Genomic DNA, 24,659 nt, shown 5'->3' on the forward strand with positions numbered 1-24,659 from the left:
CTCCTACACTGTTGGTGGGAATGCAAACTGGTGCAACCACTCTGGAAAACAGCATGGAGGTTCCTCAAAATGTTGAAAATAGAACTACCCTATGACCCAGCAATTGCACTACTGGGTATTTACCTTAAAGATACAAACGTAGTGATCCGAAGGGGCACGTGCACCCGAATGTTTATAGCAGCAACGTCTACAATAGCCAAACTATGGAAAGAACCTAGATGTCCATCAACAGATGAATGGATCAAGAAGATGTGATATATATACACAATGGAATACTATGCAACCATCAAAAGAAAGGAAATCTTGCCATTTGCGAGGACGTGGATGGAACTAGAGGGTATCAGGCTTAGCAAAATAAGTCAAGAAGACGACTATCATATGATCTCCCTGATATGAGGAAGTGGAGATGCAACACAGGGGGTTAAGGGGGTAGGAGAAGAATAAATGAAACAAGATGGGATTGGGAGGGAGACAAACCATAAGTGACTCTTAATCTCACAAAAGAAACTGAGGGTTGCTAGGGGGAGGGGGGTTGGGAGAAGGGGGGTGGGGTTATGGACATTGGGGAGGGTATGTGCTATGGTGAGTGCTGTGAAGTGTGTAAACCTGGCGATTCATAGACCTGTACCCCTGGGGATAAAAATATATGTTTATAAAAAAAAAATTAAAAAATAAAAAAAAGCTTAACATATAATCATACACCCATTTGGTCACCATGAGAAGTACCTTAGGGCACAACTCATTTCTCCTCAAACCGATCAAGAATCAAGCATTTTCCTGCTTTTTGTCTATGAACTGCATTTCAGGGTAAACTGCTGATAAGAGAATTTTCTTTTTTAAAGATGAATTTGAGGTAATAAATGCAGAAAGGACAAAATAGAAAAAAAAAATCACCATTTTGCCAACTACCACAGAAATAAAATAGCAAAGCACGCTAAAGCTATTATGTGAAAATCTGAAGGTTCATCTTTTTTAACCCACTCACCCATCTTAAAAACTACGTATGTCTTATGATGTAATGCAATTGAAGGGCAAAGCAGCACTATGAATTATTCCTATGTAAGCTGAATCTTATTAACTCTCTACTATCAGCAGTGTCCAATAAATATATACATATACAATGCAGACTTCACATGTAATTTTACATTTCTAACCATATTAAAAGTATTAAAATCAGTTTTAATATATTTCATTTAATCCGATGTATTAAAAAATACTACCAATTCAATATACCTCAAGATAAAAATTAATGGGGGGCGCCTGGGTGGTTCAGTGGGTTAAAGCCTCTGCCTTCAGCTCAGGTCATGATCCCAGGGTCCTGGGATAGAGCCCCGCATCAGGCTCTGCTCAGCAGGGAGCCTGCTTCCTCCTCTCTCTCTGCCTGTGTCTCTGCCTACTTGGGATCTCTGTCAAATAAATAAATTAATTAAAAAAAAAAAAGATAAAAATTAATGGGATAGTTTGCATTTTTTCAAAAGCTGGTGTATATTGTATATTCAGAGCACTTCTCAATTCTGACTACGATTTAAGTGTGTAACACCTACAGGGGCATAGCAGGTATTATATATACTACACAGTTAAAGCTTTGGATGTAAGGACAATTAACAGTAAATACTTAAGGATATAAGAGCTTGTTGTGTAAAGCAAATTCAGGTTTTAGAGACTATAGAGGACAGAGGACCTGGTTCTTCAACTCAGCTATCCCTCCAAAAGACATCAATGGCATAGGAAAAAAAGAGGGAAACTATTGTAGAATAAGACTTCGGGGATGTACCAACCAGAACAGTGGATGAGCTTTGCCTGAATCCTGATTCACATAAACCAAGCACAAAAAAGTACCTTTGAGACAACTGGGGATTTCTCATTCTGGACTGAATATTCAATGATATTAAGGAAATGATGTAAATTTTCTGGGATATAGTAATGGCATGATAACTATGCTAGAAAAAGGTGTGCTTGGATGGCTCAGTGGTTAAGCGTCTGCCTTCAGCTCAGGTTATGATCCCAGGATCCTGGGATGGAGCCCCACATAGGGCTCCCTGCTCAATAGGAAGCCTGCCTCTCCCACTCCCACTCCTCCTGCTTATATTCCCTCTCTCACTCTCTCTCTGTCAAATAAATAAACAAAATCTTAAAAAAAAAAAAATTATGCTAGAAAAAAATCATTATCAGTAAGATGCAACTGAAACATCTGGGGAAAAACAGTATGATGAACAGCATTCAATTTATTAAAAAAAAATGGGGGGGGGGTGTAGGAATAGAAGAACCATGACTTTATATTGCTGAAGATGGTATGGATACATGGAGTTCTTCATACTGGTCTCTCTCTATGCTCTCCCACACTCCAGCCATATATTAACAATTTTCAAAATATTAAGTTTCTTTAAAAAGTATCCACTTGATCTAGAGTATAAAATACGCAAAAAGTTTCTCTAAATTCCATGATTTGCCCTATGTTACCTAAGCTGGATAAGAACCATGTATATTATGTTATGAATAATAATTATCATAGTGTGATAGTTGGAATCAGGCAAATTGGGTTTTTTTCCTAAAACCACTTAGAAGAGTAGGTCTAGCTAGAAATGTTAATAAATAAATTCCTTAAATCCCTAGTGTTCTACATTTTCTTATTCATTTCCCTTCTCTAATGTTCATGTATTTCCTGGTAAAATTAAAATGTAAAACTTTTGTATCCTACAAACTTTCACTTGGTAAGCTGTACTGGACAAAGTGAGTTAATTTTACCCTAGTAAATTTTGAAGCACAGTATTTACTAAAGTCGGCAATTACTTGTATTGCGTTGTGCAAACTATAGTAACTACTAATTATTCCTATTTGGAAAAAAAATAAAAGGCATAAACGTGTCCTCTTTCTCATTTTGCCTGAAATGTACCCGCATACTCTCCCAACTCCTTCCAAGTCAATGAAAAAGACTATTTTTCTACTTTCACTCCTACTTACCTGACACTTCACACTCCTGACTGTTCTGTTTCTCTAATCCTTATCTTCAGTACTTGCCCACATGTACCTCCAACTCAAGCAGTACCATCCAAATGTATACTTCCAGTTCTGAGGTTTGCCCAAAACCTAATTAAAATTGCCCCCCGGAAACCTCTATATGGATATACTATCATAACTTTGTCTCAAGTCAAATTAACTTCATTTTCAAATTAAAAGCACCTGTAAATTTCCTTATATTTCTTCTCCCGGATATCCAGATCAAAATGTCTCTTTTGACTCCCTTTCCATGGTTCTGGCCTGTTCCATTCTTAAGACTTGTCACTTTTCTTCATAACATTTTGCACCTTTCTTTTTCCTTCCTTCTGCTATCCCCTGACTTCAGATTCTTTTGGTTTCCTAACTGACTAAACTAAAATACTTCCTTAATTTACTTTCTTATTCTTGTTGTCTTTCCTCTTTCAATATACTCTGACAACCACTACCACGTTAATTTCCTAAACTAGCACTTTACTTACCCTAATCAGTAAGTTAGGGGGAAAAAAAAAACCCACAAAAATCTAATTCATCAGCGTTTAAAAATGAAATTAAAATTCAGGTGCTTGATAGTCAAGATCCTTCACAATCTAAAACCAGTTTTTATTCTCAGTTTTATCTCTTGTTGTCCCTAAGCCAACACTCCCTCTACACCAATCTGTAAAAAAATAAATCTGCCCATGAGTAACAAATCATTTCCCTCTTGCATGTAAGCTCCCTGAATAACACAAATAGAGATCTCTTTACTGAACCTGCAGAACGATTAACTGTATGCACAACTTACTCTATCACCTACTAACCTTTAAAATATGTGCCTGTTCTATCAGGACTAAAAATTCTTTGAGAGCAAAATCATGCGTAATTTCATTCACTCTCCTGATACCTCCTCCAGTCAACATTAAATTTTGTTGATAAACAATGAATCATCTTACTTTTTTATTTAGAACCATCTTATTTTAATTCACGTATTAACTTCTTCTTGTTCTACTATAAACAATTCCGTACACTTTAAGGTAGTTTTATCCATCAGTCTGTATATAGGTTTAGAAATCGGTAAGCTTTAAAAATTTTCTTAGTAAACTCAACGATAACCAGCTTTTGACAATGTATTACGTACTAAGCCCCGTTAGGTGCTCAACGTACATTATCTCACTTAATCCTCACAATCTCAGTAGTGGGCACGCTCACGTTCTTTTTATGGGCAAAAAACGAAAGCGTGGAGATTAAATTTCTCTCCCTTCTCCTGCTGCTGTTTGCCAGTACCAAGTCAATCCAAGTCACGTTTTCTAAGCTCCTTAACCCTTTACTGAACTGGTCACTAGTCTCATTTTAAAGACTGTGCCAGGTATCGTGGGGTACAAACCTAAGAAATACCTTACCTCCCATCTCCCCTCCCTACCTCATGGCGCACACCGGCGGAGTCAGCAACTCAGGCGTTAAGGAATTGCAGTGGCAGATGCTCAACGCTGCATGCGGACACCGGGGGACGCCAAAATCCCGGTTCACCAAACCAACAGTCTTCCTCCCCGCTCAACATTTCCCCCAAACCTCTACACTTGCCATCAGTCTGTATCTATGTACCACTCAATGTACACTCCAGGTGCTCATGGTCTACGAAAGAACGTTGTATTTTCTCCCCACCAGCATTGAGGAAAGGAAAAAAAAAAAAAAAAAAAAAAAAACCTCCTGACATCTTCCTTACCCGCCCTTTTCCGCAGACCCCGGAGGCCCCTTCCATTTCCCCTTTTCTTTCTCCTTGTCTTTTTTAGTTCCTGGCGCCGTGGTCGAGTCGTCCTCGAACACGCTGAACAGTTCATCTCCGAAAGCGTCCGCCATCTTCCGGAGCTGGGAGACCCAAGCTCCCTACTACCCACGATGCTCTGCGAGCGCACCGACAGCGACGCCAAGGGAAGCTTCAGCTGTCGCCCCTGGGAGACAAAAGTAGTCTAGTCATACAACCCCAACCCCCAGAATTCTTCCTTGACTTCTTCTCTTCCGACTTTTCCTTTCCGACCACTACTGGGCGACCCGCTCCCTGGCTGAATGTGGAGAGAGGGCCCGGCACGCCGCAGACACTTAGAGGGCGGGGAGGAGGCGGAACCGTGGTGAGTCGGACCAATTGTAAGGCAGCGGCCGCCCAGGCCCGAGAAGCCCGGATGGAGGACGCAGGTTGGCGGCGTGGGACCCGGGGAATGTAAAGAGCGTTTGGAGGCGGTGCTGCGGTAGTTCCGGGACGAGGACGGAGGCTCCCTTTGCCAGAGCTGCAACATGGGAGGCAAGAACAAGAAACACAAGGCACCGGGAGCCGCGGCGGTCCGGGCCGCAGTGTCTGCTTCCAGAGCCAAATCCGCCGAGGCCGGAGCTTTTGGGGAGGCCCAAAACAAGAAGTCCGTGGCCAGGCCGCCCCCCGCCGCTGCCGCCTGCACCAGGGAGCCCCGAGTCAAGCAAGGTACGAGGGGTACTGGGGCCCCGAGCAGCTGCTGCTGTTCCAAGGCAGAAGCTGGCGCGACTTGGGCGGGCCCTAGGTCTCAAAATTTGTTATCTCCCACACCTGGAGCTGCTAGTTCCCTATCTGGTGGCCTTACTCTAGGTCAGTGTAAGCTGTTGGGGCCTTCCACATTATGACAGTAGCCCTGTTGCAGCCTGGCGTCTCCCACCTAAACCCCCCCCCCCCCCCGCCCTCTTTTTCCTTTTTCGAGAACGGAATAAAAATTGCATTTGCTCCCGTCTCAGCAGGGATCCGTCCCGAGCCACCACCTATACTAGCTAGCCTGATGCAGCGGTAGGGTGTGGAGTTCCTAACCTCCTGGAGCCAGACAGACCCATTTTGTACTTGATCTTCATAGCATTTTCAGCCAGGGTGTGTGTTTTCACGTGTTATGGAAAAATCTGTAGTAAGAATTTCAGTACTAACACACGGAATATGGGTATAATCTATTGTGGAATTATCTACGATGTTTACCATAATCATGCTGTTTTGGCGTACTGTGCAATTTGGTTTGATAACTCGGAGATTGCTGATTCTGGCTACAGATGAGCAGGCCCCTATTACAACTGATTCTAAAAGATAAACAGGTGTGCTCTGTTTTGTTCTGCTTAGCTTGTTTGCTTGTAGTTTTTACTGAAATATTCGTCCAACACATATTTATTGTGTATATAGATACTGTGTTTATTGTATATACAGATACCCCTGTGTCTTTCATGATGTTAGGGGTGGGATGAACAATTGGGACACATCACCTTTCATGGACTTTGCTAATGTAATGGCGGATAGAGGTATTAAATAACCACACCTGTATTGCTTTATACTTATTAAGTGCCACAGAAAAGCTAAGGAAGAAAATGTAACAAGATAACCTAATTTTTACTGGGGGGGGAGGAGGGGTCTTAGATGGTCTCTTTGAAAAACAGATCAGGAGGCAGTTAACTTTGTAAAAGATGGGGGAAGTAGTATTCTTGGCAGAGTTAAGGAACCCCGTGTGCAGAGATCTTCAGTGAGGAGGGAGCTTGGGTCTTCGAGGTACTCCTGGAATGTAAGCATTGCTGAAGAAAGGATGAGACTGAAGAAGCTGACCCTTACCAAACTTTCACCTAGAAGATGAATAAATATTTGCCCTACATTTATTATAACTTTTTTGTTGTTGCAGAAAGGTGATTTTATTAAAGCTCCGGGACAGGACCTATGGGTAAAAGAGTTCCTGCCTACAATTATAATATTTTTAAGTGCAAAGATAAAATGCCTATAAATAGAGATCACAAGTAGACAGAGGGGCAGAGAGAGAGGAGGAAGCAGGCTCCCTGCTGAGCAGAGAGCCCAATGTGGGGCTCAGTCCCAGGACCCTGAGATCATGACCTGAGGCGAAGGCAGAGGCTTAACCCACTGAGCCACCCAGGCGCCCCTAGTTTACATTTTTAAAGGCTCAGTGAGGTAGTTCTGGCAGTTTGGACTTTGTCATAGACCCTGACTACTCAGGTTTTGTCTGTTCATCCTCATTTGTTCTCTAGATACTCTGTACTTCCCTTTCAGAGCTTATCTGGCTATTCAGTTGCCTAATTACCCCATGAAGACAAGGACGGGGTCTTAAATTGCTCTTCAGATCCCTTGGCTGGTTCAGTTCCCCTTGCAGTATACTTTTGGGCAGAAAGAAACCAGAGTGCCTCAGTGCCCCTGTCACCAGCACTAGCAACTCAAAGTGAATGTATTAGTGATAGTGGGTCATTATAATCACTTTGTGATATAAAATGGAATACATTTTAAAAAGAATATGTTATGAAAGAGTCTTTGGCAATAAGAAATTGATTTTTGGCTGATAGTTTTTTGTTTTTTTTTAATTAGCTGAGTCATCTTGAGGAAATCACTTTTTCTGTGCTTCAGCTTTAATATTTTTGACAATAATGTGTTGCGGTCCATGAAATATAATTTATAAATTCAAAATCCATACTACTTTTGCCTTAGAGATACTGTACACTAACATCCTTACTTTCCATCAGATTTCCATTAACTCCCTCTGTGTGAAAAGGAAAGCCACAGTTTATGGAAAAGGTTTTTAAGGAGCAAAGAAAAGTAGCTCATAAATCCTGTGCACCTTAGTTGTATTTGAAAATAAGGTTACTAAGTTATACATTTGGGTATCTGTTTTTTTCTGGTGCCTTAAATTTTTCTTAAGTAACACATTTGAATCTGCTGGGAGGGAGCTGTCAGACCGACATTCTTTAAAGTTGGCAGCTGACAGAAAGGAGACCAAAGAATCACCAAATAGAAAATTAGAGCAGTATCAGGGAATTGAGTAAGTTCAGTCTTTTTAGTAGCCTCTGCATGCCTCCAGGGACAATAATAGATACTCATAATAGGTAATGCCTCATAAAATCTTCAAATTTTGCTGACTGAACATGTTTTAAGAAGAACTTAAAATAGAAAGGGCCTTACTGCTTTACTTGATTTAATTGGTGATACCACTGAGGCAAGATCTCATTGTTGCTTCATTTCCTCAGCATATTGATTAAAATTAAAAAATACCAAAAATATACCCATGTTTAGGGACACTTCTTGACACCCAGTGAATGTGCATCAGTATTTGTGTACCTTCCGCTCCTGATTTTGTAGGGACTCAGCTCTTCTTTTATTTGCCCTCTAGAAATTCCAGTGTAAACTGACTTCAGGGAGGTGATACTATTGGATATCTTAGGTGGAATGGTTGTAGGAGGCAAATGAGAGCTTACTGCTATCTTAAGAGCTTACTGCTTACTTCAGTCTTTACTAACAACAACAAAAATTATTAAAGGAATTTACAGTTTCATTTCTATCAGTAGCACATCAACCTTGAACTACTTCCCAATATAGTAATGGTAATAAACTGCTCATCCATCTGTACCTTTTCCAAAAGGGTTATTATAATTGGGTCCCCACAATAATTCTGGGACTTGTAAACCCTAATTAGTATGCTAAATTTGTGAACAAGTTTACTGCACTGATGAGACCTCATAGAAATGGATAAGGACTACTGATAGGTCCTCTCATTTATGACTATTGGCATGAGTTGATGAGGAAGGTTATAAGATTAAAGTCTTAGACTAGAATATAAAGAAATTAACCATACTGTGCCAGAATTATCACTGTCTTTTCATATACTCTAGGTAGCTTGGGTACTTTGTGTATAACTCTAGCATAGAAGTAATTCAGGGAACCATTAATGTCTCTAGTTCAGACTGCCCAAATGTAAATGGTTATTGTCACAACTTTTGTTTAAAACTGCCTGATTTGGGACGCCTGGGTGGCTCAGTTGGTTAAGCGGCTGCCTTTGGCTCGGGTCATGATCCCAGCGTATTGGCATTGAGTCCCACATCAGGCTCCTTGCTTAGCAGGGAGCCTGCTTCTCCCTCTGCCTCTGCCTTCCACTCTGTCTACCTGTGCGCGCGCATGCGCTCTTTCTCTCTCTCTCTAACAAATAAATAAAATCTTAAAAAAAAGTAAAAGAAAATAAAATTGCCTGATTATATTAACTAGCATCTTAAAATGAATACCCTCATGTAATTCAACAGAGATCAAACTTCTTGACCTTTAAAATCATAATAAGCAACTTTTAAATTTAATATTTAGATTTCTCTTAAAAAGAAACAAAACCTTATTTTGAGATATATAAGAGTAGAGTAAGTAGGTATTATATGATTCTAGGTTTATTCATACGCAGCAGTGGTTCACCAAGTGTGTTTCAGGTAATCTTGTGGAAATCTGGAGACCTTCCTGGCTGGGACTCCGTGAGATCAGAATTAGCTCCATAGTCTAAAATGTTGTCATTTTTGTAGTTATTTTCTCACAAGTATGCAGTGGTATTTTTCAATGGCTACCTGATAGTACTACAAAAAATTGAAAGCAAAATCCAGACAGTAAGAGATTGGCAAAAATGAAGAACAGTTTTTTTTATTTGGAAAATGAAGTTATTTTTCATAAAGTATTTATATTAGCTGGTTGTGGGTTTGTTATTTTTAATGAATTATTGAATATTTAAAAATTTTCCCTTTTACTGTTCGGTATATATCAGTGTCATAATTCACATGAACAGAGAGCATTTAGGATCATCACTGATTTTTAAGAGTGTATGGAGGTCATGAGACCAAAGGTTTGAAAGTACCTTTTAATACTATTTTTTCCTTCTTGGTTGGTCATTGTTAGAGAACTGATGATACACATAGCATTTCTGTTGGCTGGAACAGAGTTGGCATCTGTAGTGGGTTGAGTAGTGTCCCATGTCCCCCGTTCCTCTCCCCTCGCCAAAGTTCATTTGCACCTGGAACCTCAGAATGTGACCTTACTTGGGAATAAGGTCTTTGCAGATATAATTAGTCAAGGATCTTGAGATGAAGTCATCCAATGAATAGTGTCCAGAGAAAGGAGAGGGATATTTGGACACAGACACACAGGGAATAAGACATGTGAAGCCCCACGTGTTAAAAAAAGAGGCAGAAAAGGTAGGCAACTCCTGGGATCACCAGAAGCCAGAAGAGGCAAGAAAGGATTCTTGTTTAGAGCTTGCAGAGAGCATGGGCCTCTTGACAACTTGGTTTTGGAATTCTGGCCTCCAGAATAGTGAAAGAATATTTCTGTTGTGTTCGGCCAACCAAGTTTGTGGTAATCTAGGAAACAAATACAGCAACCTTGGACTCTATTAATCGAAGGTGATAGGAACTGCCACCTCATTTTTACCTTAGGGCAGTGTTTCTCTTTAAAATTAACTACCGTCTCTACCAGGAATCTAGTATCCTCAGAGAGGTCTTCAGCTAAGTGCCCGGCAGAAAATCATCTGATTGTGAAACTATGCAGATGAAGATAGATTTAATTTTTAAAAATGTACAGGCCTTTGCTCTTGTAAGTAACTGGTTGACCTAGAGAAATCTAACTGATAAAATGTTTTTGAAAATTTAGAGGCCATATTGCTACTTGTAGATTACTTAGTGAAGTGGGGAAAAAAAGAAATGAAATATTTAATGTTTAGCAATTTTTTAGAGAAAATTAAAATAATGTAATAGCTATTAATGACTAAATTGCCTTGACTACTTTTTGTCTGTTACATACAGGTCCGAAAATTTATAGTTTTAATTCTGCAAATGATTCTGGTGGCCCTGCTAATCTGGATAAATCTATTTTGAAAGTGAGTACTGAGATATTGAGTCATTTCAAGAAATGTTCTCTTTGAAAAAGAAAAAAAAAGATATATTCTTTAATATAAAAGTTCTGCGGTATTTAAATTTTTTGTAATAGTTAATTGCTGATCTGTACTAAATAGAAGTAAATCATAACACATATGTTGAAAGCCCATAATAAATTAAGGAAGATCTAGGTAAGATCCAAATTTCTAAGGATAGCATATACATGCTTTCAGACTTAATTTGGTGGACATTTCCAGCCTCCTCTCCGTTATTCTTTTCCACATAAAATTTTAGTTCAGATCTCATTATTCCATCCAATTTCATATGATTTTATGACTAGGCTTTTTGTCAGTGGTCTCTCTGCTAAAAAATACCTACTTCCCCTTCTCCATTTGTCACCTTTAGAACTTCCAGGACGTCCTTTGTCACTCAGCAGTTCTCTGTGTGGCTCCATATTTTTTTCATATATCTTTTTAAGTAATTGCTCTGCTGGTGTACAGTTTATCTTTGTGGGGTGTTTGGGGGTTTTTTTGTTTGTTTGTTTTGTTTTGTTTTCCTCTGCTAGACTGGCCTTCTGAAGTATGTTTTTGAGCTTAGCTCATCATAAGCATTCAGTAAAGATGTGGTCAAGAGATGGTATCTTTGTAGGTAGATGTTTATGTATTCTTAGGTCTAAAATACTGAAAGAACATATGGAACAGAAAATCAGGAATCAAACTCTGGAAGCCAAAAAAATTTGCGTAGCCTAATTATTACTATTAATATAGATTTCACTTTTACCTTATAGGTCTTTTTAGTGTAGCATCCATTCTTTTCAGTAGTACGCTTGGGGTGGCTTACATTAAGCAGATTTTTGGGCTCCATCTTCAAGGATTCTGATTCAGCTTGTTTAGGATCAAGCTTAGGAGTCTTTACGATAGCAATCCAAGGACAATGTCTTGAGACATGCAGGTTCAAGAGGGTTTTGAAAAGGATTTTTTCTTGCCACACGTTGCTTTTCCCATGTCACATTTTTTCTTTTTCTTCTTCTTAAAGATTTTATTTATCCTTAAAAAGAAGAAAAAGAGAGAGAGATAGCAGGGCATGGAGGAGAGGGGGAATCACACTCCATGCTGAGCAGGAACCCCAACAGGGCTTGATCCCTAAACCCTGGGATCTTGACCTGAGCTGATGCTTAACTCCATGACACTTAACCAACTGAGCCACCTGGGCACCCCTGTTACATTTTTCCTTAAATATATAGTACAGAAGTGGTCCAGTGGATGGTAGTCTAAAATACAGTAATTGTTTTATCTGATTTTCACTGAAATTCTTGGATAGGTTGGCAAGGATATAGAACACTGTGTGTTTTTTTTCTAATTATTAAATATTATTTAATAATTTAGATTCTAATTGATATGACCTTTTTGGCTTCAACAGGTGGTAATTAATCACAAACTAGAGCAACGAATTATTGGAGTGATAAATGAGCATAAAAAGCAAAATAATGACAAGGGAGCAATTTCTGGAAGACTTACTGCCAAAAAATTACAGGTATTTTGCAAACTGTTTTTAAGTTCCTTATTTTTAATGGAGCATTTTTAAGACCGGTTCACATGTGAGGTGGTAAGATAAATTGACTTCTTCATCTTCCATTCATATTTCATGTAGATCATTTCCATCAGCAAGGATAAGGAAGGAATTGGGCCAGATACAATAGCACATATTAAATGGTGGTGTGAAAACTAAATTACAGTCCCCAGATTATATTAGACTCTGTAGTGGACACTTTGCTTCTTTCTCTCTGATGTAATACCAGAAGGTACTTTGCCTCATTCTTCAAATGAAGAAATTAGGGCTTAGAAAGATCACAGATGCTATAGCTGGAGGTTGTTGGTAATTAGCAGAGTAAGCAGAGTCTGGATTGGAACTCAGTTCTGCCCAGCTGTAAAGATCATGCTTTAGAAAGTACCTTAGGTAGCTTTACTTTATGTATGAACGTGTTCATCGAAGCACTACTTACAATAAGAAAAGAAAACATCCTAAGTGGTCCCCAGTAGGAAACTGTGTAATTAGATTATGATATGTCTTCCCAATGGAATATTTTGTAACTATTAAAAGTGATGAAGAGTTTCTAATAACTAGGGAAGATGCTTATCTTACATTAAGTGAATTTTATTTTAACAAAATCATAGAAAAATGACTGGAAGTATACATACTACATTGCAAACAGTATCTTTGAATAGCAAGAATATGAGCAGTGTCTTCAGTTCCTTTTTTAATTTATCCATAGTTTTCAATTTTCAATTTGGTGAACATATTTAACTCTCCTAACTAGAAGAAAAAAAAAGATATTTTTGAAATTAAAATTTGTATCAGTTTCTGGTTTAAAATGAGTAGAAGAATAAAATTTCTAATAAAAAGAGAAATTAGAATGCCTTTTATCATTTCCCTTTCATAGGATTTATACATGGCTTTACAAGCATTTTCATTTAAGACTAAGGACATTGAAGATGCCATGACTAACACACTTTTACAGGGAGGTGATCTCCATTCTGCCTTGGATTGGCTCTGTTTAAATCTTTCAGATGGTAAGTCATATTGTCATAAAATTCTTTCAGTTTCTAAAACCCTTTCAAAATTATTTTGGCAATTGTGACATTTGTATCAATTTCTGAATTTTTTCTCTCTTCTAACTACTTATTTTGCAAATGTTCTTTACTCTTTTTCGCTCTTTACAGTATATTTTCAGAGATTGTAGTCCATGCCAGAAGAAATTTTGTACATTATTTTTAGTTGTCAGTAGTCATTTTACAATGCACTTAATACAACAAATTCTCAAAGTTTGCCTGCCTGTAACCTATCAGACTGTGTTTCCTGGTTTTGGTTCAGAAATTTGGGCCATCTGACTTTAGATAAATTTGTTTAACCAGAAGGTTAAGGTTGTAATCTTTGCAAGAACCTAGAATGCAGATTGCTTGTATGAAGTAAGGATCTTGCTTTATACTGTGACAGGCAACCAAGGAATTAGGAAGGGTTCAGATCATTTTTTGAAAATTTAGAAGTCTAACACATTGAGGGCAAAATAAATGGCCAAATAGAGTGGGCTAGTATCTCATAAGTGTTTCCACTCCTACTTTGAGAATAAAGCCAGGTTCATTATAGGATTTCTAGTCTTAGAATCTAGATGAGGGGTGGAAGAAAATTAGGTGCTCTTTGTCGAGGCAGAGTTTATATGTATGTTTAATGAATGTGTATGTTTATGTTTTATGTATGATATGCAGGGGTTTATGTATTTAATGAATGCAAATGTTTATGTATCATATGAATGGTTTTTTTATTCCCATTTTTAAGATGCACTTCCTGAAGGATTCAGTCAAGAATTTGAAGAACAGCAACCTAAAAGTAGGCCAAAATTCCAGTCTCCTCAAATACCAGGCTCTGTTTCACCTCCACTGCAGCCTAAAACCAAAAAACCAGAAGATAATAAGATTAAGGTAATTTAACAAATGAAACATTTAAAGTTGTATAAAATCAGAATGAAACACATGTAACAGTTCACCAGTATAAATACCAATTACAATAACATTTTTGCTTCTTAAAAATAACTAATTGCTTTGCCAGGTTTTCTATCACTGTTTCAGTAATATGTTGCTGCATAACAAACCACCCAAAAAGTAGTGGCTTAAAAGAACAATTAATTTCTTTAGATTCTAGAGTCTGTACTGGGCTCAGCTGGTTAGTCCTTCTGTTCTTCAAGGTATCTCCTTGGGCTTGAAACCAAAATGGTTTCTTTGGTGGAGAGCCAGGCATTCCTCTTCCCATGTGGCTAGCTTGGGTTTCCTTATGTGTGGTTGCAGAGTGGTTTGATCTGCATGGCATCTGGCTTCCAAGAGCAAGTATTTCAAGGTGATAAACCCCAGCTTGTATCACTGCTGCTAATGTTTCTTTGGTTGAAACAAGTCATGTGGCCATTACAAAATACATGTGGAAGGGGATTATAGAAAGTCATGAATACTAGAAGGTACTTCATTAGGGCATTACACTTAAATGCCCAGCATATCATGGGGCACCTGAGTGGCTCATTCAGTTAAGCATCTGCCTTTGTTTGATTCAGGTCATGATCCCAGGGTCCTAGGCTTGACCCTGTGTCAGGCTCCCTGCTCAGGGGAGAGGCTGTTTTTCCCTGTGTCCCTCTTCCTGCTTGTGCTTTCTCTCTCTCTTTCTCTCAAATAAGTAAAATCTTAAAAAAAAACAAAACAAAACCCTGCATATTGTAAAACGTCTATAAACATAGATAAAAGTGGAGAACATTATGCCAAGTGAAATAAGCCAGTCACAGAAAGATAAAGACGGCATGATTTCACTTATGTGAGGTATCCCAAATAATCAAACTCATAGAAGAGAATAGAATGGTGTTTACCAGAGGCTGAAGGGAGGAGAGGGGAATGTGGGAAAATGTTGCTTGTTAAAGGTTTCAGTTACACAAGATGAATATATTAGAGATCTTTGTAACTTAGTGCCTATAGTTAATGCAGTATTGTGCACTTTAAAATATGTTCAGAGGGGCGCCTGGGTGGTTCAGTGGGTTAAGGCCTCTGCCTTCGGCTCGGGTCATGATCCCAGGGTCCTGGGATCAAGCCCTGCATTGGACTCTCTGCTTAGTGGGGAGCCTGCTTCCTCCTCTCTCTCTCTGCCTGCCTCTCTGCCTGCTTGTGATCTCTGTCAAATAAATAAATAAAATATTTTTTAAAAAATAAATATTCAGAGCGTAGGTGGCATGTTAAGTGTTCTTACTGCAGCTACCACTCTCCATTTCCACCAACACACATGAACAAAAGAACACAAGGGAGTTTTTAGAGATGATGAATAGTTTCGTACATTGATGTAGTGATCATGAGTGTATGCATATATGAAAACTCATCAAAATATTGAGTTTACATTACATTAATACTGATATACTAATATGCACATTAAATTTGTGTAATTTTTAAATATATCGGCTATATCTCGTCTTTATCTTTCTGTGACTGGCTTATTTCACTTGGGATAATGTTCTCCACTTTTATCTACGTTTATAGACGTTTTACAATATGCAGGGTTTTGGTTTTTTTTTAAAGATTTTACTTACTTGAGAGAAAGAAAGAAAGCACAAGCAGGAAGAGGGACACGGGGAAAAACAACCGCTCCCCTGAGCAGGGAGCCTGACACAGGGTCAAGCCTAGGACCCTGGGATCATGACCTGAATCAAACAAAGGCAGATGCTTAACTGAATGAGCCACCCAGGTGCCCCATGATATGCTGGGCATTTAAGTGTAATGCCCTTAAAACAAAACAGAAAAAAAAATCTGGAAGCATTATCCCCAGAAAACCACTGCTTTTAAGGAATAACACTAGTTTTTAACAGTTCTCCTTTTATTTTTTTTGCCTCTTTATAAAAACATTTTTTTTTTGATTCTGCAAGTTTGAACTTCTTAAAGTAATGTTGAATTCATTTGTCCTTCACAGAACAGTATATAATATGATTTTGGGGGCTTATATATCTGTGTTTCTGAGTGTAAAGAAAATAGTAAAAACGAGGACACGTGATGATAGTTTGACACCTTTTTCTAACTTTGGTTTTTCAGATATTTGTTTTTCCTTTCTAGCCAAAAAAGGAAGAAAAAAATTTGGAAGTAAATATGAAAGAATGGATCTTGCGCTATGCTGAACAGGAAGATGAAGAAGAAAAGAGTGAGAAGTCTAAAAGTTTAGAAGAAGAGGAAAAATTTGACCCTGTGAGTTAGAAATGTGTATTAGGCCTCTACTTGGCCATTCAGAGGGTGACATAATTTAACTTCTCTGTGACTTAGTTTTCACCTTTGTAAATTAAAGAAAAGATGATGATGTAAAGATTAAACAAGACTTAAACAAGTAACAAAATAGAAATGGCACAAAATAACTGCTCAGTAGCTATTACTTATGTTCCTCCCATGTTTAAAGAGCTAATCATCAGATATTTTAAATGATTATCATTTGTAGGGAGAATGCTAAATTCCTTGGATAATAAAAGAAAGGCACATTTCTTTACAGAGGCAGTCCATAGTGTGGTCAGAGAAAACCTAGATATCATAAGATAAACTAAAAATGTAAGGTTAAAGGAAAACAAGTTGTAGGAAGAAAATACTACAATACACATGTCCGACAGTACTTCTGTCTAGAATTGATAAAGGAAACAGGCACTTTACAAAAATAGATACATTGATGGTCAATAAACATGAAAAAATAATTTTAGGATCACTAGTCATTAGAGAAATGAAAACAAACTGCAATGAGATAACTATTTTATATTCATCACAATGGCTACAATTAAAGAGATGAGTAATACCAAGTGTTGGGAGACATGTAGGATTGCGCACACTCAGACATTAATTGTGAGAGTGTAAAATGGTACATTCACTTTGGAAACTGGCACTTTCTTATGAAGTTAAACACACGCTTAACCAAATGACCTAACAGTTTCATTCCTAGGTATTTACTCAAGAGAAAAGAGAACATTCCCACAAAAAAGACCTGTATGCAAATGTTCATAGCAGCTTTATATTCATAATACCTCAACACTGCAAGCAACTCTCCATGACATACTTGTATGAAAGAAGTCAGACACAAATGATTATATATGTAATTACTATATTAAAATCTAGAAGAATCATCCGTGCAAAATCAGTCTGTAGTGACAAAAGGCAGATCAGTGGTTGCTTGAGGCCAAGGGCAGAGGAAGAAGATTGATGGTAAGGCAGCATGAGGAAACTTCTGGAGATGATGGGAATATTTTATATCTTCATTTTGATAGTGATTACATGGATGTATACATTTATCAAGCTCAATTCACCTATACACCTAAATGGGTACATTTTACTCTATGTAAGTCATACCTTAATAAGATTGGTTTAGAAAGAAAAAAGGAAAGTTGCAGAATAACATGTGGTATGATGAACCTGTTTGGGTAAAAAAGAAAAATATATATTTGCATTCTTATGTATGCATAGAAATGATCTGGAAAGATTCACAAGAAGCTATTATGAGTGATTAGGACTGGGATGCTAGAATGGGAGGGAGACTTTTTTTTTTTTTCGACTCTTCTATATCCTGTAAGGGTTTTGTTTGTTTGTTAACTATGTCCCTGTATTAAACTAATAAAAACAAAGAATTTGGGACAGTACAAGTCTACGTTGAGATCAAAGAAGAGGTGTCTTCTGACTGGAGCATTTGGTTAAGCCTGCAAAGAAGAGGGGTGGAACTTGGGGTGCATAGAGTGCACATGGGCAGGAAAGGAAGATGGTCCAGAGGGGTGAAACAGTGTGAACAGGTATGGAGGTGGAATTGTGCAAAGGGTCTTTGGATATTAGACAATAAATAAGTATACAGAGCATAAAATGTAGATGAGTACTGGCAGGCAGGAGTAAACAGGTGAGTTTAGCTGACATCAGAAGATTTTGATGCCTAGAAAATGAATTTTATTTTCCTCTTGTGAAGAACCACTAGAAGCATGGGGGCAGGTAAATTACAGGAAGAATTTGCTATTTTAGGTCAGATTTAGTAATGTTTAGTAAAGGTGGTTTGGAACATTTAGGTGACATTCCAGGTGATCTGGTAAAGGATAGGGAAGCCATTTGGGTAGCTATTGCACTTCCTCGGATGTGCTTAATAGGCTTCAAATAATGCTTAATAAGGCTTCAAATTGGAATTGGAAAGAAACAGAAACATATAAAGCAAGAATCCAGAGAAAGTGTTGATTTACTAAATATAAATGTTAATAGCTAAAGACAGCTAGAGATTTGCAGGTGGAGGGGTAGTATCAGTAGCAGAGATAGATGGGATGAAGGAGTGAGTGTGATGGGGTGAATAGAAGATAGGTAATCCTTCTCCTTGTTAGCGGAATGTGTTCTACACAGAATGGTCCCAGAATTCAGCTCTAAGTGCTGCCTTAGTTTATCTCTTTTCTGTTCATCTTAATGGTTATGTTTCATAGCAGCATTCTGTATGCCCTGTACATTGATGCATTTCACCTGTCACTTATTAACCTAAGGTAAAAAACAGAAATTTGAGTTCAACTTCAAACTGTATCTGATGGTTGCTCAGCAGAGCTAAGTCCTGAAGTTTTATTACACCTCTTTTCCCCTGAGGCTTTTTTTTTTTAATGTCCCTTACTATTTTCTACAAGAGCTGATCGGAAGATGACTTTCAGATGAGTATTATTATATTATTACCTATACAATTCTTTAAAAACATGTGTTTATAAAATATATAAAAATAAGACATTTTCTTATTATAGAAATGAACTTGCATTTACTTTTTCTTCTGTAGTTTTTAAATTTTATATAACATGTCAAGGAAGTTTTCCATGTGGATCACCCTCATTCTTTTGCTAACTCATTTTCTTTTTCTAATGGCTGACAGGTTTTCTTCTGTAGAAAAATCTGATTTGCAGTTTTTCCTCTTCGTTCAGTACTGTAGTATTATGTGTGTATACTTGCAAATCTGCATCTTTGTATTATTTATCTGTGAAATATTCCTAAAAGTAGATTTTCTGGATCAAAGAATAAGATCAAAAGATCATGGGTTTTGATATAATACATTGACAATAGATTAACTCATTTTGTTATTTTTAAAATTTCTGTATCATCTTACTTGGAACAGAATGAAAGATACTTGCACCTTGCAGCAAAACTTCTGGATGCGAAAGAGCAAGCAGCTTCCTTTAAACTAGAAAAAAACAAGCAAGGCCAAAAAGAGGCTCAAGAAAAAATAAGGAAATTTCAAAGAGGTAAACACTTCCAAATTCTTAGATGTATAAATGTCTTTTGGGAGGGTAGGGGGCGCTCTCTCAGCATGGAGACTGCTCCTTTTTAATTTGTTTACAAAACTCCAGTTTATATGTGGGCTTGACAGACTTTCTGTAACAAGCCAAGTAATAAATACAGTAGGTTGTGTGGGCCATAAGGACTCTTTAATAATTACTGAACTCTGCTGTCACAGCATAGAAGCAGCTATAGACAATATGTCAGTGAATGGCTATGGTCTCATAAAACTTTACAGATCCCAAAATGGGAATTTCATATAATTTTCACATGTCATCAAATATTTCTTTTTTTCTTCAACCAGTTAAAAATATAAAAATCATTCTTAGCTTGTAGGATGTACAGAAACAGGCAGCAGGCTACATTTGACCAGTAGGCCATAGTTTGTCAGCCTCTGATATATACCTTAAAATACCATCCTCATTCAAGAAGGAGAGGTGATTCATAATTCCATGAGTATTCATTTCTGTTGAGGATGTTCTTTGGACCTTCCACATCTGTTAATTTTTTAAAAACATTTTAACATTTGATATGAAAATAAATTGCCTCTGACTTCTAGCACAAATTGCAAATAGGAAATGTTGAATACTTGGCTACAAGGAAAAAAATGGAATGCTGGGGTTTTTTTTAAAACCAACTTTGAGGGCACCTGAGTGGCTCAGTCGTTAAGTGTCTGCCTTTAGCTTCCTGGGATTGAGTCCCTCACTGGGCTCCCTGCTCAGGGGGAGTCTCCTTCTCCCTCTTCTACTCCCCCTGCTTGTATTCCCTCTCTCACTGTCTCTCTATCAAATAAAATTTTTTAAAATAAGTAAAGCTATCTTTGCAACATAAAAAGGCATAAAAAACAGATAAAACAAAGCATGATTTTTTTTCTTGGTAGAAATGGAAACTTTAGAAGACCATCCAGTATTCAATCCAGCCTTAAAGATTTCGCATCAACAGAATGAAAGAAAAAAGCCTCCTGTAGCCACAGAAGAGGAAAAGCCTTTGAACTTTAACCTATTTGAAAAATCCATGGCTGCTACTGAAGAAGAGAAAGGTAAAATGAAGGGAAAGTGTTTCAAGGTGTAAGTAGTAAAATGTCAATGAATATACAATTAAGAAGTTACTTTGCATTCTAGCAGACTTCATAAGCTGGTAGTAAAGCTATGTTTCCACATGCTGCCTTTGAAAAATAATAATTATAACTTTTGCGGCATTTTATCATTACAAGTATCCTGCTTCAGCCTCATCTCTTTTCAGTTCATTCTCCAAATTCCCGCCAGAATTATCTTTCCATAACACACATCTAAATGGGAGTTCCCTGTTAAAAACCCTAATCAGTAGTAAGTCCAAACCCTTTATCATGGTATTGAAGATCCTTTGCATTCTGCCACAATCTACCTTTCCACTCATATTGTCCCAGCTATGTACTATAGCCACATGTTATTTCATGGCTGCATGATTTTACTCATCCTGTTAGTCCCTACTTGGCCAACCTTTTCCTCCTCTCAAAGCTCAATTCAAAATAGCACCTCTTTAAACCTGTCACAAGTCTTGCCATCCCACCATATGTGTTTGTAATTGTGTACTTGTGCTAAAGTAAATTATTGATATAGCTTGTATAATACTTATTTGTAATATAGGCAAATCCTACACTAAATTGTCAGTTTTTTAACTTATATGTTGTTTCATATATATTTACTGAATTTTCTCTCTGTTCAGAATGTCACATGCTATGTGTACATTTATTAACAAAATAACCTAGTCCTTGCGCTCTTCAAGGGTATGGTTTAGTAGGAGAGGTAAGCTTTAAATATACATAAATATTTAATTACAAATTGTGATGTGTGCTGTTAGAGCAAGAAAACTACTTTCTAATAATAGAGATAAGGAGACTGATGACTTGCTCTGAGATCTAACATGATTAGATCAAGCTTTTCTCTTTCATTTTTCACCTAGTCTCTTCTAAAAGTCTTTTCCCAAAATTGAGAGGACTTTGATGACTCAAAAGAGATTATACATTATTGCATGACAATTTTTAAGCACCAATCTCTGTCATTTTAGAGAAAAAGAAGGAACCTCATGATGTAAGAAATTTTGACTATACAGCTCGAAGCTGGACTGGAAAATCTCCCAAACAATTTCTGATCGATTGGGTCAGGAAGAATCTTCCTAAGAGTCCAAATCCTTCCTTTGAAAAAGTTCCAGTAGGTAGATACTGGAAATGTAGGTATGTTTTTCTGGTTAATTGAATGAACTTTTAGGAAAATCTAAGATGAAAAATCTCTTTGTTTCTTATATGTTAAGTAGACATTTAGGAAGCCCTCTCATTCCACGACTCTTGAGTGATAATGCTGATGAGTTATAATCTAGGTACAGTGTCTTCCATGGAAATATTTAATTTAAACAATTAATGTAAACTTAGGTTTGGGGTTAATGGAATTTTGACTCATTTGACTTCATTAATTTTATCTTAAAACTTCTTTGACTTCCTTGTAGGGTAAGGGTAATCAAGTCTGAAGATGATGTTCTGGTAGTGTGCCCTACAATCTTAACAGAAGATGGCATGCAAGCTCAGCACCTGGGAGCAACTCTAGCTCTTTACCGTTTAGTGAAAGGGCAGGTGAGACTTTTTTAGACTGAGCTGTTTAAAAAGTTGTTTGTGGATCATACATAGGCAGCATAAAACAGGATCATACATAGGGCATATGGAATGTCATATTTAATTATGGCCTTTGGTGCCATTTTTACTTACTGCTTCTTCAGATTAATCCTCATTTCTGCTTATTTATAATTTTGACTTCCTCAAGCCCCTAAACCTAGCTCTGTCCTTAGACCAGAGGCTCTGTCAGTTTTTTAGGCTATGCTATTTTACAGATTAAAAATAGTTGTATGAGGTTGGTTGAAGTAAGGAGAATTTTTAAACACTTTAATGTTTAATTAAGTGTTATAATATCTCTCTGTATTCTTATATTTTCTCTCAGCTTTGGAAAGTTATAGACCTTGATTCAAGTTTTCAGTTTTAGGTTATATTAGTTATAAGCTTTCAGGTTAAGGAAAGATTATAGTACTACTGTAGGACGCTCTCTTTTTTTCTTGGATGGTTGGATTGTCCACATTTGTATTATGCCATAAATTTGTGTATTTTTCTTCATGGAAAATTAGAACCACTTGAAATTATAGACCCTGATGACATGGAACTCCAAACAATAGTTCTTTTCCAGTTTCTGGCAGTAAAATTTCTTAATGCCTTTATTTCCCTTATTTGCAAAAAAGGTATCATAAGCTAAGCTTAATTGATAAAGCTAAGCAGGGAGCCTGATGTGGGGCTCAGTCTCAGGACCCTGGGATCACAATCTGAGCCAAAGGCAGACGCTTAACCAGCTGAATCACTGTAGTTAATTTTAAATACTTTGACCTATAATCTTAATTTAACTACCAGCATCTCACAGGGAGCTTTGTTTCAGAAATGCTTTATGGATCATCTACATATTTACATAGCACCACTGCAGGAATAAATAATAATAAATGTATTCACTAGTTTCCTATGTTCCAGGAGTGAGCACTTTTCATATAGTAGTAACTTAAAGTTTACTTCAGAGTATGTCTATAAAGGAGATATTGGTCCCATTTTACAAATACAGAAACTGAGACACAGAGAGGTTATTTGCCCAAGGTCACACAGCTAGTAAGTCTAGAAGCCTGAATGTGATACACTATTTATAAATTTGCATCATAAGCATGTGTTTCTTAAAGTAGGCACTTATTAATTTAAGAAAGAAATTGTATTTTAAAAGGAAAGTAGCTATCCTAAATTCTAGCCTATTGAATTTTAGTATCCAGTAGTTAGTGAAAATAACACTCTTGGTTTTTTTTGTTCGTTTTGTTTTTTTGGTGTTTTTTTTTTTTTGTTTTTTTCACTTATAGTCAGTGCATCAGTTACTTCCTCCCACTTACCGAGATGTTTGGCTGGAGTGGAGTGATGCAGAAAAGAAAAAGGAAGAATTAAATAAAATGGAAACCAATAAACCCCGTGATCTGTTTATTGCCAAACTTCTGAGCAAATTGAAACAGCAGCAGCAACAGCAGCAACAGCATTCTGAAAATAAGAGAGAAAATGCTGAAGATCCTGAGGAATCTTGGGAAAATTTAGTTTCTGATGAAGATTTTTCTGCACTGTCCTTGGAATCAGAAAAGGCAGAAGATTTGGAACCTGTTAGAAACCTGTTTAGAAAGTTACAAAACACACCGAAATACCAGAGACTTCTAAAGGAAAGGCAACAGTTACCTGTGTTCAAACATAGGGATTCAATCGTGGAAACTCTTAAAAGGCATCGGGTAGTGGTTGTGGCAGGTGAAACAGGGAGTGGCAAAAGTACTCAAGTACCACATTTTCTCTTGGAAGATTTGCTTCTAAATGAGTGGGGAACAAGTAAGTGTAACATTGTCTGCACTCAGCCCCGAAGAATCTCAGCAGTGAGTTTGGCCACAAGAGTATGTGATGAATTGGGCTGTGAAAATGGACCTGGAGGAAGGGTAAGGTGGTGTTCAGCTCCATCTCAGTGAATCCTGACTGTTAGTGTTTGTTCAGTAGCACATCTCAAGCACTTTTCATGTTTTCTTTGATAGGTTTCATATTGTGCCACTCTCCTTCATCTGAAAAGGGTTGTAGTAATCCAATCATTAAAATTCTCATATCAAGGAAAAAAAATACTCATTTTAATAATTGAATATCCAATATGTCACATACTAAAGAGAACAAAGAATATAGACAAATACAGATTTGACTGTGATATCATAATTCTCAAGTTCCTGCATATTTTCTCTATGGAATGTATTCCTGAATTGTTTTCATTAATTCTTTTTAATAAGCAGAAGAAAAAAACAATATAGAATAAAAAGCTGGACTGTTCTCAAGCCTATTTTTTTAATTTTTATTTATTTTATTTTATTTTTTTTATTTTTTTAAAGATTTTATTTATTTATTTGACAGACAGAGATCACAAGTAGGCAGAGAGGCAGGCAGAGAGAAAGGTGGAGGCAGGCTCCCAGCTGAGCAGAGAGCCCGATGCGGGTCTCGATCCCAGGACCCTGGGATCATGACCTGAGCTGAAAGCAGAGGCTTAACCCACTGAGCCACCCAGGTGCCCCTCAAGCCCTTTATTTTTAAAAAATGGAAAAAATACTAAAATATCCCTTGTCATGCATTCTGCCCTGCAA

At 37.4% G+C, this 24,659-nt stretch overlaps 2 protein-coding genes across 2 annotated transcripts in view; one reads left to right on the plus strand and one right to left on the minus strand.

Annotated features, from left to right (window-relative positions):
* Nucleotides 1-5,088, minus strand: part of MTREX (Mtr4 exosome RNA helicase) — a 100,563-nt gene extending 95,475 nt beyond the window's left edge. Inside the window, exon 1 of the mRNA XM_082725988.1 lies at nucleotides 4,697-5,088. Coding sequence (XP_082582114.1) covers nucleotides 4,697-4,830 — 134 coding nt within the window. The 5' untranslated portion in view covers nucleotides 4,831-5,088. The remainder of the gene's footprint in view (nucleotides 1-4,696) is intronic.
* Nucleotides 5,089-5,130: 42 nt separating this feature from the next.
* DHX29 (DExH-box helicase 29) overlaps nucleotides 5,131-24,659 on the plus strand; it is a 52,598-nt gene continuing 33,069 nt past the window's right edge. The window contains exons 1-11 of the mRNA XM_082725987.1: nucleotides 5,131-5,443; nucleotides 10,567-10,640; nucleotides 12,058-12,171; nucleotides 13,079-13,208; nucleotides 13,972-14,114; nucleotides 16,266-16,394; nucleotides 19,297-19,423; nucleotides 20,338-20,496; nucleotides 21,504-21,669; nucleotides 21,939-22,062; nucleotides 23,367-23,975. Of these exons, the coding sequence (XP_082582113.1) occupies nucleotides 5,263-5,443; nucleotides 10,567-10,640; nucleotides 12,058-12,171; nucleotides 13,079-13,208; nucleotides 13,972-14,114; nucleotides 16,266-16,394; nucleotides 19,297-19,423; nucleotides 20,338-20,496; nucleotides 21,504-21,669; nucleotides 21,939-22,062; nucleotides 23,367-23,975 (1,956 nt within the window). The 5' untranslated portion in view covers nucleotides 5,131-5,262. The remainder of the gene's footprint in view (nucleotides 5,444-10,566; nucleotides 10,641-12,057; nucleotides 12,172-13,078; nucleotides 13,209-13,971; nucleotides 14,115-16,265; nucleotides 16,395-19,296; nucleotides 19,424-20,337; nucleotides 20,497-21,503; nucleotides 21,670-21,938; nucleotides 22,063-23,366; nucleotides 23,976-24,659) is intronic.

This window comes from Mustela nivalis, assembly GCF_964662115.1.
Source record: "Mustela nivalis genome assembly, chromosome: 3".
In the NCBI taxonomy this organism is placed as follows: Eukaryota; Metazoa; Chordata; class Mammalia; order Carnivora; family Mustelidae; genus Mustela; species Mustela nivalis.